We start from the raw sequence: 17220 nt of genomic DNA, 5'->3' as shown, positions 1-17220 counted from the left end.
CTTTAATTTAAAGTTGATTTTAGAGGTTTTGTTATTAAAATTACTTTCCAACCTTGACTTTTGATCGCTAAGAGTATACGTATAAAATTTTGGCCAGTCTTTTGGAGTATTGGTAATATAATTAATTTATTTTGCTAGCTAACTACAAGACTAAGTTTTTTTGGGATATGCTATCATGCTAAAGGGGCTGACGTGGCATTATTTTCCAAAGGTTTTAGATATAGAAACAAGTTATGAACGTGTTTAGTTTTACATTTAAAAAACAAAAGAAATTTGAGCTTTGCTGGGTGTGAGCTGTGTGCCTGTGTATCCCTGTGCGTGGACTCGGTTAATCGAACGGCTGGAGTTTTAAGTGGTTAGAGCTAGTGGTTGGAATTAAAATACTGTAATGATTTAAAAATATACTACGTATAATTGTTTTCTAAACTACGACAGTATTCACTCTATTTTAAAATATAAGATCTCTTTATTTTTATTAGAATAAGACTTTGACTAAAGTTATTCTAAAAATATATCACTTGTATGATATAAAATTATAATCATGAGAAAAGTTATATTCTAATAGAGTAACTGTTGATTAAATTTTTACCCTAATCAAACAAAATAGGCACTTTATTTTGAAATGATGGTAATTACAAGATCAAGTGGCTAAAGAGAAGCTACCCAATCATGAGTTGGTCAAGCGATGATTTGGTGGCAACCAATTATAGCACACCTTGATTGCCTTGCCGTATATGCGATGGCACAGCCTAGCTAATAATAGAAGTAAATAAGAAACACTGTACTGTTTGTTTTTAAGCACAGAGCAACATGTCATGTCAGCATTTTTTTTCCCTGTAGATTTTTTCAATTCGCAAGCGCCAAAGATATAATGTTTACTGAATTTACAGGGTGACATTAGAATCCGACGCCTAATGAGGAAGCACCTCCAATATAAAAGCAGATAAAGAACTAATTGTTTGCAAACATGATCTTAGGTTGAGTTCGATCGGAAGGGTAATTGGAAAAACTCCCCTCGTTTCCCAGAAGCACAGTTCCCAAACTGCTAATAGTGTTTTTTTAAAAAAATATATCTAACTGTTTCTTTGAAAATTATATTAATTAAATTTTCAAATTTGCAATAACTAATAATATTTATAGGTAATATTGTACTATTGCACTTTGCCTCGATTATATTTGATACGTGACATGAATTGATTTAAAGCTTTATTAGAATGATTGTAGTTTAATAATATATTACCAAACATTTAATAATATGTTATCAAATATATATTTCGGAAACGTAGCGTTAGCATTCCTAGTCATATTTTATTTTACAACCTTCGTTTTTACAACAATAAGAATATATATGTAAAATTTTACCTATAAATTATTTTTTAATTGCTAATATGCCTTTTTGCATGCATATCATGAGTAAAAACTATAAGGGTGGATTTATCCGGCTTTCAAAAAATTTTCTGGATCCACAAATTGTTCTAACCATAAGTTTGTTTTGTTTCCTCCTCGTACCCTATGTAATCTGCTAACAAAAAATGAAAAATGTTGTTTGCATCCAAATAAAAAAACACATGCTTCTATTTCGGAATATTGTCATTGTCGTTTCTAAGAAACCAAACTACCCCGTCTAGTTTTTTTACGACGTTGACTTTTTATCTACGTTTGACCCTTCGTCTTATTCAAAAATTTTATTCAAATATAAAAAATTATAAATCACACTTAAAGTTACTTTAGTAATAAATCAAATCATTACAAAATAGTCAATAATTATATAAATTTTGAATAAGACGAATAGTCAAACGTAGATCAAAAAGTCAACAGCGTCAAACAAAAAAAATCAGAGGGATTGAGCTGGGATTCATAATATACTACACTTAACCTTAGACAATCCATAGTTTTGAGGATTCTATCTACTATTGATTTATAATGGAAACTTTTATACGACTGCATTTGCATGGGGTCAATTCCATTGACATATTACCAACAAGTCCAACCTCTTGAAGAAGCTAATCGTATTTACTTGGGAACCAAGATGTTTCTCTTCTATCTAGAAAACGTTTATTGCACTGGAACAAGAAAAGCATGCACTTTATTTTCTATTTTACCTTATATTTTGCTTTAATTACTGGACATTATAAGGGGTGGTGACATGTGTTTGATTTGAGATATAATTTAAATGAGAACAGACAGCACCAAGCTAGAATAGCTCAGTTGGTTAGAGCGTGTGGCTGTTAACCACAAGGTCGGAGGTTCAAGCCCTCCTTCTAGCGTTTGCCCATTTTATTTGGCGGCCCAAATCATCCTGCTATCTTTTCTGGGCCAACCTCCTACCATGTTGGGCTATCTTTTAGTGATTTTTTTGGATTTTGGATTTTTATTAAATATTTCGCAAATTTGATTTTTCATTTCAAAAAAAACGCTTCTAACTCTGTAAGGGCGAAAAGCCCACGTGTCAAACGACGTGGCAGACGGGAGGGAATGGGATGACGGCGGGGCGAAAAAAATTTGCATTTGGCCCCTTACCGCAAGGGGTTTTTACAAAAAATCCACCCAGCCCCTAGCCTCCCTCCCCTCTCAGCCGGCCGCGGCTGTTTTGCATATAGGGTGGCAAGGGACCAAACGCAAATTTTCTTCACGTCGTCGTCATTGCAAATTTTTTCGCCCCACCGTCATCCCATTCCCTCCCGTCTGCCACGTCGTTTGACACGTAGGCTTTTCGCCCTCACAGAGGATGGCAGGATGTTAGAAGCATTATTTTTGAAATGAAAAGTCAAATTTGCGAATTATTTTTTTTAAAAAAAATAAAAAATCCAAAAATTCATCATTTGGTCATATAGGGCCAGATGGCCCAACCCTACTATCTTTTTCTGGACCATCCTCCTACCATATTGGGCCCTTACTGGACCATCCATTTGATTATTAGGGCTTTTGTAAAATTGCCATGGTTTTTTTATATTGAACGAATGCTACTTGAATGATAGTTCATATGGCAATTTATAATTTTTAGTAATAGTTTTACAATAATGATTTAAACCGATGATAAATTTGTAATTGCCTCTTTGATTATTTCAAGGACGACGTCCATTTTATGCTGCCATCTATTGGACCCCCATATTTCTTTGGTCAAAAGTGCTTTCCTCATCTGCCCTAATGCAGACACTCCCAAAATAAATACATTTCACCCATGCCAACCTATTTTACTCGAGAATATCCATAATTTGTTATGATTGGATTAACCTTTTTTCCCTGGAGCATTGTAACATAATGGGATACCGTTCAATAATATACCCCTTTAACATCCGCCACAGTTACAACCATACAGAGACGACGTCGCACACATATGCATGACCATTTATCTCATGACGCCCATGCATGATACTCCATCCGTTCCATATTATAAGGCTTTCTAGGTTTGTCTAGATTTATCCATGTATCGTTGTATATGTTTTGTATATGTGTCTAGATTTATTAGCACACATATAAATCTAGACAAAGTTAGAAAGTTTTATAATGTGAAATGGAGTGAATAACTAATTGATTGATTGGGATATATGCTTCAATTGGATATTTTGGACTAAATTTTACCAAATTATTGGTAGCGACATGATACCAATAGGTATTGGAGGGGCATGTATCAAACTTGTTACCCACCTGTACCATGTCCTAGTAACCAAATGTCATATTGGTACCCATATATAAGACCCAGGTCTTGGTGTCCATAGTTTGGTACCATAGGGTGGTGATATTATATATATATATATATATATATATATATATATATATATATATATATATATATATATATATATATATATATATATATATATCTGGTACCATTGGATATAAGATATGGTACCCATATATTTCATATCCGGTACCATAAGTATATATCATTTGGTACCACTATATATTAGATATAGTTTTCGTAGATTTTAGATCTAGTATCCATATGTACCATATCCTCCGGTATTAAGATGGGAAAAAAAGAGAAATTTGCAGAGGCTAGATTTGGGATTTATCGTAGATTGGATTCTTTTTTTCAAAAATCAAGACCTCAAAATGCTTCAACTGAAAAATAAAACAATTCATGAATTTAGAAAAGGAGGGGAAAACAACGTATACACCATGTTACCTAGAGGCATGGATTTAGCTTAGGATGTGTTTGGTTCATGGATGAGGTGGGTTGGACTGAATCCATCCCTAAATTATAGGATGGGTTATTTTTATTTTTCTGTTTGGTTGGATGGATGGGTTTGACCCTGTTTTTTGTTTGGTGGGAGGAATGGGATGGGATGGGTTGGACTTGTTTTTTGTTTGGTTGAAGGGATGAGATGAGATAAAAGTTACCTCTCATATCCGAAATTAAATACTAAATACTAGGATTAATATATGAATAACCTAAAGTAATTGGATGTATATTTATACAATTAATATATTTTAAATAAATCTAATAAATAAAATAAACACCCCCTCTGTGCGTCGTGGTTGTCTTGGGACAGATCCGTCCCACCGTTTTGGTGGGATGGGTTGAACCTAGATCTGAGAGAAATATTCCTTTTATGGGTCCAACCAATTCCACCCATCCACCAACCAAACAGGATCATGAATGAGTTGACTCTATCCTAACCGATCCCATCCCTAAAACCAAACACATCCTTAAGTATGACCATAGGACGATAGTCTAGTTGCGCCTGGGCTCAGCCAGTATGGGGACATCGGTCCATAGTCTTTCTGTTTTCCTTGAGCATATATGCAACTTTTCGCCGTACGTGTAAAATTTATGGTTTGGGTTCCAAATGAGTGTGCTAAAATTTATAGATTTTTAAGATAAAATTTCTAAGTGTTAATTAGGGTAATAAAATAATCCAAGAGTCTTAGCGTATTACCACCCCTGCATACAACTGATAAAATCATATTCCCTATAAAAATACATGCAAAATTCTACACAAAACACCGATCTTATTCTGCAAGGGGGCTATATACATGGATGACGTCCCCTTTATTTCTATAAGGGCGGTTTAGGCATTTTCTAAAACGTGTTTGGGCTGATGGTATAGAGTAGAGATACCTAATAAAAAAACTCGAAGCATATATATTATAGAAGAGGAAAACTCTATGGTAAATCATCGAACTAGAACAAACTCGTCACGCAGAATAAATTTTAATTCCTCTTCCTGAAAGTGCTTGGCCCAATCAGATGTGAAACATTCCCCTGGATTACATTTTCAATGTACATGAACATTAAATTGATCTTGGTCCTGATCATACCATCCCCTTTTCCCTAAAGTTGTTTGCTGTAACTGCTCACCTACAAACAGATCACTAATTACACAAATTGCTTAATTAATCCCCACAGCCACTCAACCTAATCAGACCCCTTAAATTTTTAACTCCACCTTAATTTGTTATATACTCTAATCACAGCTTGATGAACTAGCAAACCTCTTGTAAACCCTACATATATATTTTTCTGAATCAAACTGAGCTCTAGCTAATTAACACATGCAATGCGCATCACATTAAATAATTCAAATCCATTTGCACTACTGCTGCTGCTAGAAGTAGAGCTCGTCCCTGTACAGGCAGCCGCTGCCATCGTGGCGCCACGCTGGCGGCTCCATCTCGATGATCTCCCCCATGCCGTGCTCCTCGAACCCCATCGCCCCCAGCGCCGGCGGGCCGTCGCCGCCGCCGAGGCCGCCACGGCATGCGCCGAAGTGGGCGGGCCCCGCCGCCGCGTCGTCGTCGACGCCGGGTGGCCGGTGCTCTAGGAAGCTGTACTGCAGCATCGCCAGGTTGAGCAGCGCGCTGCTGCTGCTGCTACCACCGGCGGCGGCGGCGATCATCTGGTCCTCGCCACCTTGCATGAGTGCCATTAGCGGTGGCAGCGCTGCGTGGTGGTCGAACCTGTCCACCACCGTCGGGTCGGGCGATGAGCCCGCGAGGAGGGGCGCCGCCGCCGCCGCTGTCGTCGTTGTAGGCGAGGAGGGGCCGGTGGCTGCGCCGGCGATGAAATGGTCGCTGCCATTGCTTCCCTGCTGATCGGCTTCTGTCATCGATGGCTTCTTCTTGTCGAACACCCTACATAGCACCCAGTCCTCCTGCTTGATCAATTGACACGTCCAAAATTGCATAGATCGCGATTAGCACGTAGGTCTGAGCGCATCAAATTAAGTAGTGGTACTTATCAGGTACTACAAAATTAATGAAAAAAATACTCTTAAAAAAGTATCTCCAGATATCAAAATTTTCGCTAAATTTCGATATACCTATAAGCACCGAAGTATGGTATTAGAAAATACGGTACTCCCAATACTTTTTCAACGAATGTCAATATTAGTTTCTTTACGACAAGGTAATTAATTAAATAGGACTAGCTAAGAGTGCACACCTTGGGTTGGGAGTTGGGGGTTTCGAGGCGGAACTCGTGCATGACCCAGGTGGTCTTGTGCCCGTTGGGGGCACGGCCGAGGTAGAAAACCAGCGTCTTCCTCATCCCGACCACCGCTCGGGTCGCCGCCTCATGGACGACCCTGTCCTTCCCCGTGGCCTTCCAGTAACCTGTCTTGGTCGCCCGGTTCGTCCGCGACCCCGTCGCGTACTTCCGGTCCCTGAAGCTGAAGAAGTACCACTCCTCCGCAGTCAGCTTAGCCACCTCTGAAAGAATAATCAAACAACAGATTATTAATCAAGACATAACTAAGCCTTATTCATCAGCTAACTACTAAACCTTAACAGTTAATTTGCTCTGCCCACATACAAACAGTTCTCGGTACCTAACCGTAAAATTGCTCTACATACAGACTAAACTAAATCAACTGATCAGATATATATGAGCCTACAGTACTGTACTCTGTATACGTAGCTAGGTATAGTATGTGAGATCATATCATATCACAAGGGAGGGAGGGGGGAGATTGGATACGCTTGCACGTGAAGTGTTGCCGTGGTGCCGGCAATAGTGACGTTATAATTCTCTGATGAGTGAAGAAGAGTAGTGGCCCTAGCTAGAAGTGGACATATATATGGGTCTCGCTAGCTGGTCTCTCTTATTTCTCCCTCTCTCTCTCTAGCTTTGCGAGACTTGGAGTCTAGCTTGCGAGCGACTTGTGGGAGCTAGCTAGCCAGCCACCATGGCGATCGAATTATTGCCGGTTGATTATATATATATGATTGCTTGCAAGCTGGAGTGGCTATAGCTGATCTCGTTCTCACTCGATCGATCTCTCTGTGTCTATGTATCTGTATGTATACCTATGTGCTTGTGTTCCAAGGAACCCAATGATTAACTTATAGAAGTCAGTTAACTAATCATAACGAATCAAGTATATACGTGTGAGTATCTTCATGTTAAGACAAATCTTGTACAGTATATACACGATTAGGGATGATTGTTTGAAAAAAGCCAAACGGCGTATTTGCAAATGGAAAATTATTTATAGATAAAACTTTTATATACACATTCATAGCGATCTAAATTTCGGTGAAAAAAATCCTAAAATTTAGCTTATAAACATAAACATAAGTGAAAAGATAATATTTTAAACACTGAAATTTCTTTACGAGAGTCACACGAATAAATAGAAAGGGAGAGGATTAATTGAAGGCGATTAATTTAGAGAGTAGCTAGATATGGTAGGCAGTGATTGAATTTACCGGGAAGCTCCCATGGCTCGCGGGCATGGAGGTCGACGTCGACGAGGGTGCCGGAGGCGACGCGGTGGTTGGCGACCTTGTTGCGGAGGTAGAAGCAGACGAGCTCCTCGTCGCTGGGGCAGAACCGGAACCCCGGCGGCAGCGTCGACTCCATCTCCCTCAGCCCAGCCATCTAATAATAATCACTCTCTCACCAATTAATCCTCCTTAATTTCTCCTCCTAATCACACCAGCTATCTATATAGCTAATTAATAGCTTCTCTTGCTGAAGAAGACGACGCAGCTAGCTGATGATCAGCTGATCGATATTCTCTCTTTTTCTTTCCTGGGACGCGAAGCAATGGAGGGGTTTATATAGAGGGGGGGAAGGAGAGGGGCATCTCACTAATTTATTAATTAGTTAGATAATCACGATTATTTTTTCAGATGATTTTGGGATAGCTAACATAAGCTAGCAGGTAGAAAGATTGTTGAAATGGCCGACGTCCTTGTCGCCGTCGATCGACGTCTCCGTCTGCCCCAAAAGATGCTCGCCCGCCCCCAGCTGCTGAGCTGAGCGAGCTAGCTTGCTGCTGCTTGCTAGTATTATCGATCATGCATACATACATACACCGGCTGAGCTATCACGCTTGTGCGATTTGTCAGAGAGGCTGCTGCTAGCTAGCTTAAGCTAGCTGCACACTGCAGGCCCACTCCTCACAGGATTTTCGATCCATCCATCCACCTATAGGCCTGTTTGGGGAGCTTCTCTTAGCTGCAGCCTTTTTCAGAAACTGTTTTTGTCAGAAGTTGCTCGAAACGGTCCACAGCTTCTGAGAATCTATAGTTACATATTCTGGAAAATGAACTAAGAATCCAGAATCTGGAGAAGCTGGGTTTAGAAGCTTTTCTATATTCTCAGAAACTGCCTACCAAGCAGCTGCTTCTCAGAATCTAAAACTCCCCAAACAGGCTCTATATTACATCGTCTATCTAATATTCTATCAGTTTTATAACGTAAGACTTTTTTTATCTTACCTAAATTTATATTTATCTAAATATGTACATTGATATATAGATAAATATAGAAAGTTTTATAATATGGAACGAAGATGATAGAAAAATAAACCTGAATTATTAATTTCTGATAATAAATTTGTGACACTTATTTTTCGGAGAGGAATTTTCGATTTGTATTTTTCAGAGGGGAATTTTCGATTTGCTTGCCGTTGGATGTACTTTGAGATCCGTGCTAGCAGTGGGGAAAAAATATTTCGTGCGCAGGCAAGGTGGTTGTCGAACCAACTACGACGCTAACCGCTTGATCACGCACAATTTTTGATTATTTACAATGTATTTACACTATAATCCTCTATAAAAATACCAATATCTAGGGATGAATCTTAGCATAACCTATATATGTTCATATTTATTTCCAGAATTTATTGTTTTAAACAGAGATAGCGTAATATAGTTACACATAACCTACATTTAAAAAAAATGGAGATTGTTTTTGCTAAAAGTTAGAACTTGGACAATCAATCTACCATCCAAATAAATTCTCTTTTAGGTGCCCGTTGCAACAGCTAAACCTAATATCTCAGGGTGGCCAACTACAAAAGTAAATATATTTTGCACCTCGTATATACTGTTATCATACAGTATTTTCGTATATATGCAGTAACTCACGGGGTTCCCCATATACTATTTGATAGTTAGACTATTACACTTGACATCCCATCTATATTACCCGACTATCTTTTCGTTTCTGTTTATACGTATAAACCAATATTGAAATTTTAATCTTAAATTTAAAATAGTTTGTGGTGATATTTTTATCATATTTTATTTTTCGGACTTATTTTTAAATAGCTAATAATACATATATATATATATAAGTTTTAATCATAAATTATTTTTTATTTGTAAATATATCGTTTGACAAACCATCACCTCATATACCCAACCCAGCTAAATGTGTAAACAAGGAACTAATTAATTATTAATAAACTGGTGTCTATATATCAATATATTCGAGTAAGAAGCTACGAAATTAACGGAGAAGAGACGAGAAAGTGACGAGACTTCAGGAGACGTGGAAGCTTGTCACACCAAGTAGTGATGATTAAATCCAAATCTGATGTGTACATCTCATCAAAAAAAAAAATCTGATGGGTACATACGTATGTGTATATACTTTCTCGAGTTTAAGCTAAGCTAGGGCCGTTACGTGTGAGACAATGTTACATGACACGTGATCGCAGAACTTTGTCACGGGGCAAATTTGAGATTAAGGGCTCCTATCGTTTCGCAGTCGTAAATGCTTGTAAGCCAAAATTAGGACTTAATTTTAGACATAATTTTATAGTTTTTTCACCATAATTTGTTTTGCACATTTTGTTTTTGAGTTGCTATGGACATGTATATAAAAATTTTATCTATAAATTATTTTTCGTTTGCAAAAACACGTTTTCTCTTATTGCTCTAAAATACGAAACGACGGGAGCTTTTAAGTGAAGAGCAGCACCAAAAGCATAAATAAAGAAGACCAACAAAACCCCACACATCGATCGATCGCCGTCTTCTTCTGCCAGTTTTGCTAATGCCTCACCATTGTCTACTTAGCTGACACACCAGTTTTAAAATATAAATACTTTTAGGGTTAAGGAGATACAAAAGATTCAATTTCAATCATTTCAGTGGTTAATTTTTAATTTTTAAATTAATTATATTTTGTTTTAAATAATCTGATTGATTCTGGGATTATTAAAATGACTGACGTAATAATGATTATGATATAAAATTTTAATCCTAAAAATACTTATATTTTACGATGAAATGAGTAGCTAATAAACTAACCCAATAGCACTCTGCATTTCCAATTGTGCTTACGTAGTAGAGGCTACTCTCCCTTCCAAAACAAACTTACCCAGGACTATTTTTAGACAAAGAGAGTAGCTAGCTTTGATCAATATAGAGAAGTTTGTCTATCATCTCATCAGATCACTTCAGTCTCTTGCACCGGATTTCCTCTTTTTGCAAATTAGAACTCGACGACTGACGACAATTAACCATCATCTCATCGCTAGCTATAATCTCACTGGTTTAATTTAATTTCTTCCTCTCTGTATATCAGAAATCGCCAATTAGGAATTTCGCTTGTGTCTTTCGTAAATGGTCTTTGTAGCTAGCTATACATATAGATTATTAGTGCATACTCATTATCCATCGTTAGGTTTGCCAAGCTCTATAAATTAAAATAAATTAAAGTTTCTAGATCCGCCACTGATCTTATATCGTGATGGATTATAAAAAACCCTACTTAATTTCTTTTATTTCCTTTGGATGGTTATAGCTAGCTTATTTGCAACAATAAACAACAAAATCTTACTCCAATTGATAATGATAATGCTATAAACTGACTAGCTGGTGCCCATCAAGCAACACACAAACACTGCAATGGCAAACTTTCCACAGGATCTCAGCTAGGCAAGCTAGGGCTTGGACACTTGTCAGCTTTTGTACACGTTTTTAAGCTTCTAAGCGACACAGCTATGTCGTAAAACAAATTAAACACGACCGAAAAAAAGGAGAGAGAAAACGTCTCACACAAAGATCGAGATCATCTCAATTAACAAGCCAGCAGCACGTACACAAACATAACCAGCCAAGTACGTGCTTTGATGACAGCCCGCTGCGCGGTGTGCGCCGTGCAGCCGCCTTTCTCCTCACCCGCCCCTTTTCCCCTTGAGCCCGCCGCGAGGACTTCGCCGGCCCCTTTCCCCTCCGACTCCGGTGAAGTCGTCGGCAGCGGGGAGGGGTCTAGGTTAGTCGGACAGATCCCGTAGTATTAGTGTAAATTCTTTTGTTTTGTTTGTATTTTTCTTTCTCTGTGCAGCCTAAGAGGTAGCCGGCGTCGCGTCCTCTTGTCTCGGTGCAAAACCATGGTTGTTGATCTTTTGTGGTGGTAGTTCCGAGTTTTTTCATGACGTCTTCAACTGGATGTGCTGCAGGTTTGCGTTTTAGCAGGCTGGGCCGGCCTTCACCTTTATCTCCCACGATCCATCCGCAAGAACGTCGACCTTCTTCGTCAACACAGACGGATCTTCAGCGAGTGGCTGAACTTTCTCATTGTAGTCAATGAAGACTCAACCTCCATCGGAGGCTCCTTTTGGGTTTACTTCTTGGCGTACATTTACAGCTGCTTGTAGTCTTCAAATGACCGTCGTCGTCGCCATAGGTGTCTTTGTCTAGGTGGAGAAGTAACGAAGGGCTTGATTGCTTTTTTTGGATCGTCTAAAATCCTTTGTTGCAAAAGTCCTGAGCTTAGGTTAATTTGACCTTCTGGAAGGGCTCTCATTGCAAAACTGCTGGTGTATGCAGTTTAATCCTCGGTGTCGAGAACTACTTATGACATGTGTACTCTTCTCTACTAAATAAAGTGTATGAGTTAAAAAAGTATGTGCTTTGATAATCACGAGACACGAACACATGTGGTGATCTAAGATAACACTAATAATATAGCCAGAAAGCCAGTCGTAAAACTCTTTATATTTTTTTTCAGTTCACTCGTAGAGTAGTTAGCTCTTTATTAGTAATACATGACTCACGTACTTGTCTCTCACATATAGTTTATTGGTTTTTGTGTCTGAACTGGCTGTAAGCTTACAACTCGTTTCTCCTCTCTCTTCTCCATCTCAACATTTAGCCGGCTTATAGTCTGCTATTATACTTGCTCTAATAGCAATTAATTAATTAATTACACGTCGTGATACGATTGCGATTTGAGAAAGCTTGTGGGTGTGTTTGTGTGATTCGATGGCTCATGCATGATATGCAACGGTAGCTATAGCTCCACGATGAATTAAACTTCACACACATAGATTATTAATGATTAAGAGGATGATTAGGACGGGGTTAATTAGAAAAACGGAAGGGAATCTCGCCGATCAGATAGCGCTCTACGTCTGTCCAAATCGATGCCCATCAGCCAACAAAGCTCCGATCGATCGAGCAGATAGCTAGCTAGCTGATCAGATTATTCTTTATAGCGTTAATTAATTTAATATATTTCCTCCTTACTTAGTCGAGATGGTGACATTTCAAGAGCTTTAGCTAGCTGTTAATATAATTAATTAGCTCATTAATTACAGGATCAGTATAGTGCTGTCAGTATAGTACATATGCTTGCATGCATGCCGCTGTTGGATTTATGCCTGTTTAATTAATTTTATCATATTGTGTGTTACTGTCAAGTGCATGCATGGATTACCATTAGATTAAGCTGCAGTTTGGAACATACATGAAACTACTCTCTCATGCATGTGCGGATTAATTTGGCAGGAGTTTATATATACTGGTTTCGTACTTACGCAGCTTTTTGCATAATTAAGTATTTTAATTTTCCAGGATTTTATGAAAAGTCTACTACTTAATTAAATAAGCACGTATTATTCCTTTCTTTAATTGGTTTATATCCTGAAACTAGTTAGACACGTGAGTGTCCCCACATGCTGATCCCCTTCTTAATCCCCATTGGGTTGGGTCTCTCTCTATTAATTATCTCCATACATATCTCAATTAACTCGTAAATTAATTATTTAATTTTGTCGAAACATAGCACAAACACAGTCGCTCATATTTACGTGGGTATTCACCTCGGTATCTTTTCTACGTAAAATTTGGTATCTCTTGATACCTTAGATACTATAAGGTACCAAATTTTACATAGAAATAGTTGTACTTCGTGGTATCTCCTTAAGAATGAGAAAAATGCTTAATTGGTTATGTTAATGCTTGTGGGGGATCTTACACGCTTCTTTCAACTGAAATCAAGTAGATACTGATTTTTTTTAAAAAAGAAAACTATATTTAAACAAATGTAGTTTGTGTGGGGTGGTGCAGTGTTAATTTTAGCATGCTAATTTCCATCGAATCGGTACCTTTCACCTGATAATTTCCCCCTTCGAAACATCGGTGTAATGCTGGCAAACGGAAAGTTTCACACAGGTATATGCATTTTGATCATAGCAAACACTGTGAAAAAACGAAAAAAATGGGTAACAGAAAACCTAGCAATATATGGCCCCCATCGATTCGCTTTTCAGAAGAAAAAGCGAAAACGCGTTTTTACAAACGAAAAATAGTTTGCAGGTAAAACCTTTATATACGTGTCCATAGCGACTCAAAAACGAAAGTTATAAAAAAACACGATGAAAAAAACCATAAATTCAAGCCTAAAATTAAGTCCAAAAATTTAAATTTAGGCTTATAAGCCGTGTTAACTGCGAAATATGGGAGCCTATATTCTTTTGATTGATCAGCTGCAAAATGAACACCAACAATGTTTACCGTAACTAGCTATAGACTGCCGACGTCTTTTGTGGGCTTGAGCACAGTTAATCAAGTTCTTTCTTAGGCCGCGTTTGGTAGATGCGAGGAGGTAGGTTAGTTATCCGGCACGAAAAATATAGTAATAGATTAGTATATAATTAATTAATTATTAAAAAATATAAATAGATTAATATGATTTTTTAAAAACAACTTTCCTATAGAAAATTTTCAAAAAAATATACCGTTTAGCATTTTGGAAAACGTGTGTGCGGAAAACGAGGGACATAAGTTAATTAGTGAGGGCTTGCCGAACGCGGCCTTAATTCAAGGGAAATATAGTGAACAACATTTGCATACACAGAAAATAATAAAAACAAAAGCTTGCTTATGCATGCATGCATGTAATCATTTTCTCAAAAAGGCATCAAGTACAGGGGATGAGAAAATTATAATATATGGACTCCTAATTCACACACACATCAAGAATCAAGGGATACTACTCATGTACTCATGTAATGTTGCTAGATAATCTATTATTGCCGAGCTGTTCTACTTACGAGAGAAACCCTAGTAGATAACATAGAAAATTTCAACACAGAGAGAGCCAAGACGCCAAGAAGAATATATAGATAACGATCTGGAAGCTACCGCGATGGGGACACACAGAGAAGTGAGAGCTGATTAATCATGGAACTTGTCCTACATATAGTTAATGAAATTCCAAAACAATAACAAACAACAATTATATACAGTAGAAGAATAAGTTGTTATTTTTTTTAAAGAAACAGAGGAATATATATAGAGGCAATTCAAGGCTAGCTTACAGGTATATATAGATCAATATATAGCATTGGAAAAGGAATATATAGATCAATAGGTTTCTCAAGTTCTCAACTCAACAAGGAAAAGTGCAGTGTCAGAAAAAAGTGCCAACATTGAACTGTATTCTTCATGTAAATTCCTCGAATATTCCAATCAAATTTCCCATTAAAAAATTAAATCTGACGACACCTAATTCAAACAAATTACTCAATTAATATTCCATTTCAATAACACATTATCCACCCCTTGAGATTACGTGTACTACCACAAATTGGCCTAACTCGTTAAGTTTCCCGAGAATAAAATTAAAACCAATACACACACAACTTACAAATGGAATCTTCCATCCCCCCTCCCCTTATGGAAAAATGGTTGATTAAAAAAATAGTGGTAAGGTGAGATACCAATACTAGAGGTATGGTCATGGTAGAATATGAGAGCATATGCTAGTGGTGGTTGGCGACCTTCTCAACATCAACTACCCAAATTCTACCATGTAGGACCACTCACCATGTAGGACCTTCTCACCGTTTGCTCTTAAAAAATCTTGACAATCAAGTACCCCTCTGATTATCCCCTCGCAATATGCCGACACTACACTGGACATGGTCACCTGTGACGGGCCAAAACTCTCACCTGTGACGGTTTTAGCCATGGTCAGTGATCAGTGGTCACTGGTGAGTGGAGTCACCTCTGATGGGTAGAAAATCGTCAGAGGTGACTCCCACCTCTAACAGGTGTATATTTGTCCGCTCGTCGAAGGTGTTCATCGTCGGTACTGTTAGGCCAGTTAGGACCCGTCATAGGTAACTCACCTGTGACGGGCCCAAATGGTAGTACCCGTCATAGGTAACACACCTGTGATGGTTCGTTAGTGAAAACACGTCAGAGGAGATACTATCTATGACGGATTTTACTACAGACCCGTCAGTGAAGAGTTAAATTTTAAAAAAAATAAATGCTAAAAATTGTCTAGCCTCAGGATTCGCTAGCCATGCCCTCTGAATACAAGATACATGACAGTAAAAAAATTATAAGCATAGCTAGTCGCAGACTTTCATTAGGCATTCATAAATCACAAAAAATAATCACATTTACAATCATTTAAACACAAAACAAAATCACAAGAAACATCACAACCACGTTCATCTAGCCAAATAACAAAATTACTTCACATTCACAATCATTTGGGCACAAAACAAAATCAAAAAAAAATCATCAGCACTGTCAGATCTGGCGGTTGGGGCCCGGATCCGCCCAGGAGCTCCAAATCCGGCCGACGCATGCAAGCTTGGGCTGGTGGAGGTGTAGGCGGAGGCGTGGGTGGTAGTCGAGGCGGCGGAGCACACGGGTGGTGGCGTAAGCGCCGGCCGGAGGTGGAGGGCTCCGCCATCAGGCCGCCACCGCCTCTCCTCCTGTCGTTGGTTGCCACCGCGCCACGACTCCAGATCCGTCCGATCCCACCGCACCTCCCCTCCCGCCCCTACCGGATCGAGTGGAGGGAGGGCGCCGTCACCCCTCCCGCCCCTGCTTGGCCGCTGCTCACGCACATAGAGAGAGGGAGAGATAGAGAAATGGGGAATGGGAGAGAGAGAAATGGGGGAGAGAACCGAGAGATCAGCCACCTTATCTCCTCCTGGTGTGGGCCCCGCTGGGAGAAAATAAAATATCCTCCCTCACCTCAAACGGGTGAGAGCTTAAACCCGTTTGAGGTGAGTAAACCTCATCTCTGACGGGTCCCGCTGGGAGAAAATATAATCTCCTCCCTCACTGTTATGACTTCATCTGTGACTGGTCGGAAAACAAATCCGTCACAGGTGGCGGCCCATCACCTGTGACGGCTTATAATGTTGTGGCGACGGGTTGGTCAGGAAATCCGTCACTGAGTCATCTCTGATGGATTTTTCTTTAAGACCGTCACAGGTGAGGGGATACCTGTGATGGGCTGCGGCCGGATGGCTCACCGATGACGGCAAACCGAATGACCCGTCAAAGGTAATCGACATCTCTGACTAATCCTTAGGTCCGTCACTGTTGTCCCGTCATAGATATAGGGTTCTGGCGTAGTGGATGTAATGTTTTTTTTATAACAATACACATGCATTTTACTAATTACAAACATAATTCTAAATTTGGCCTAGCCAGCTAAGCTAGCCTCCAATCTCAAAGGATGATTTCCATTCCATCACAACACAATAGAAATATTAAAACTTGGCTCATATGGTTGGGGATGTGGGTGTACATCCCAGTACCCAACATCTTGATCTCATGGGACTCATTTGAGTGCCTGTTTTCTTCTATTATTGATTTAGCACTTTCTCTTAATTCATAGCACCCTTGATGTATTTAAGTATTAAAATTTTAGTTTATGTATTAAAGCTCCATCGTTTGCTTGTTGGCTTATCAACCACAACTAAAATTTAAATTTTAAAA

General features: G+C 38.8%; 1 protein-coding gene and 1 non-coding gene across 2 annotated transcripts; one reads left to right on the top strand and one right to left on the bottom strand.

The window, feature by feature from the left end:
* The first annotated feature begins 2193 nt into the window (after window positions 1-2193).
* TRNAN-GUU lies at window positions 2194-2267 on the top strand. Its single transcript has one exon. It is a non-coding gene; the product is annotated as a tRNA-Asn (tRNA).
* A 2877-nt stretch (window positions 2268-5144) lies between these two features.
* LOC102704477 (protein CUP-SHAPED COTYLEDON 1-like) lies at window positions 5145-7962 on the bottom strand. Its single transcript, XM_006664755.3, has 3 exons — window positions 7654-7962; window positions 6389-6654; window positions 5145-6098 (listed from the first exon to the last, which is right to left on the bottom strand). The coding sequence occupies exons 1-3, from the start codon at window positions 7823-7825 to the stop codon at window positions 5553-5555; spliced, it is 984 nt and encodes a 327-aa protein (XP_006664818.2). The 5' UTR covers window positions 7826-7962; the 3' UTR covers window positions 5145-5552.
* Between the last annotated feature and the right edge of the window lie 9258 nt (window positions 7963-17220).

The sequence above is a fragment of the Oryza brachyantha genome, chromosome 10, assembly GCF_000231095.2.
Source record: "Oryza brachyantha chromosome 10, ObraRS2, whole genome shotgun sequence".
NCBI classification, from domain to species: Eukaryota; Viridiplantae; Streptophyta; class Magnoliopsida; order Poales; family Poaceae; genus Oryza; species Oryza brachyantha.
Note: the sequence above shows the minus strand (reverse complement) of the source record. Positions and strands in the feature narration are given on the sequence as shown.

Bases quoted from the DNA above. Each gene is read 5' to 3' on its own strand.
- LOC102704477 (XM_006664755.3), bottom strand. From the start codon at position 7,825: ATGGCTGGGCTGAGGGAGATGGAGTCGACGCTGCCGCCGGGGTTCCGG. The intron at 6,655-7,653 runs GTAAATTCAATC...TTATTCTTTCAG, and splicing joins CGAGCCATGGGAGCTTCCCG to AGGTGGCTAAGCTGACTGCG. The intron at 6,099-6,388 runs GTGTGCACTCTT...TTGATCAAGCAG, and splicing joins CCCCCAACTCCCAACCCAAG to GAGGACTGGGTGCTATGTAG.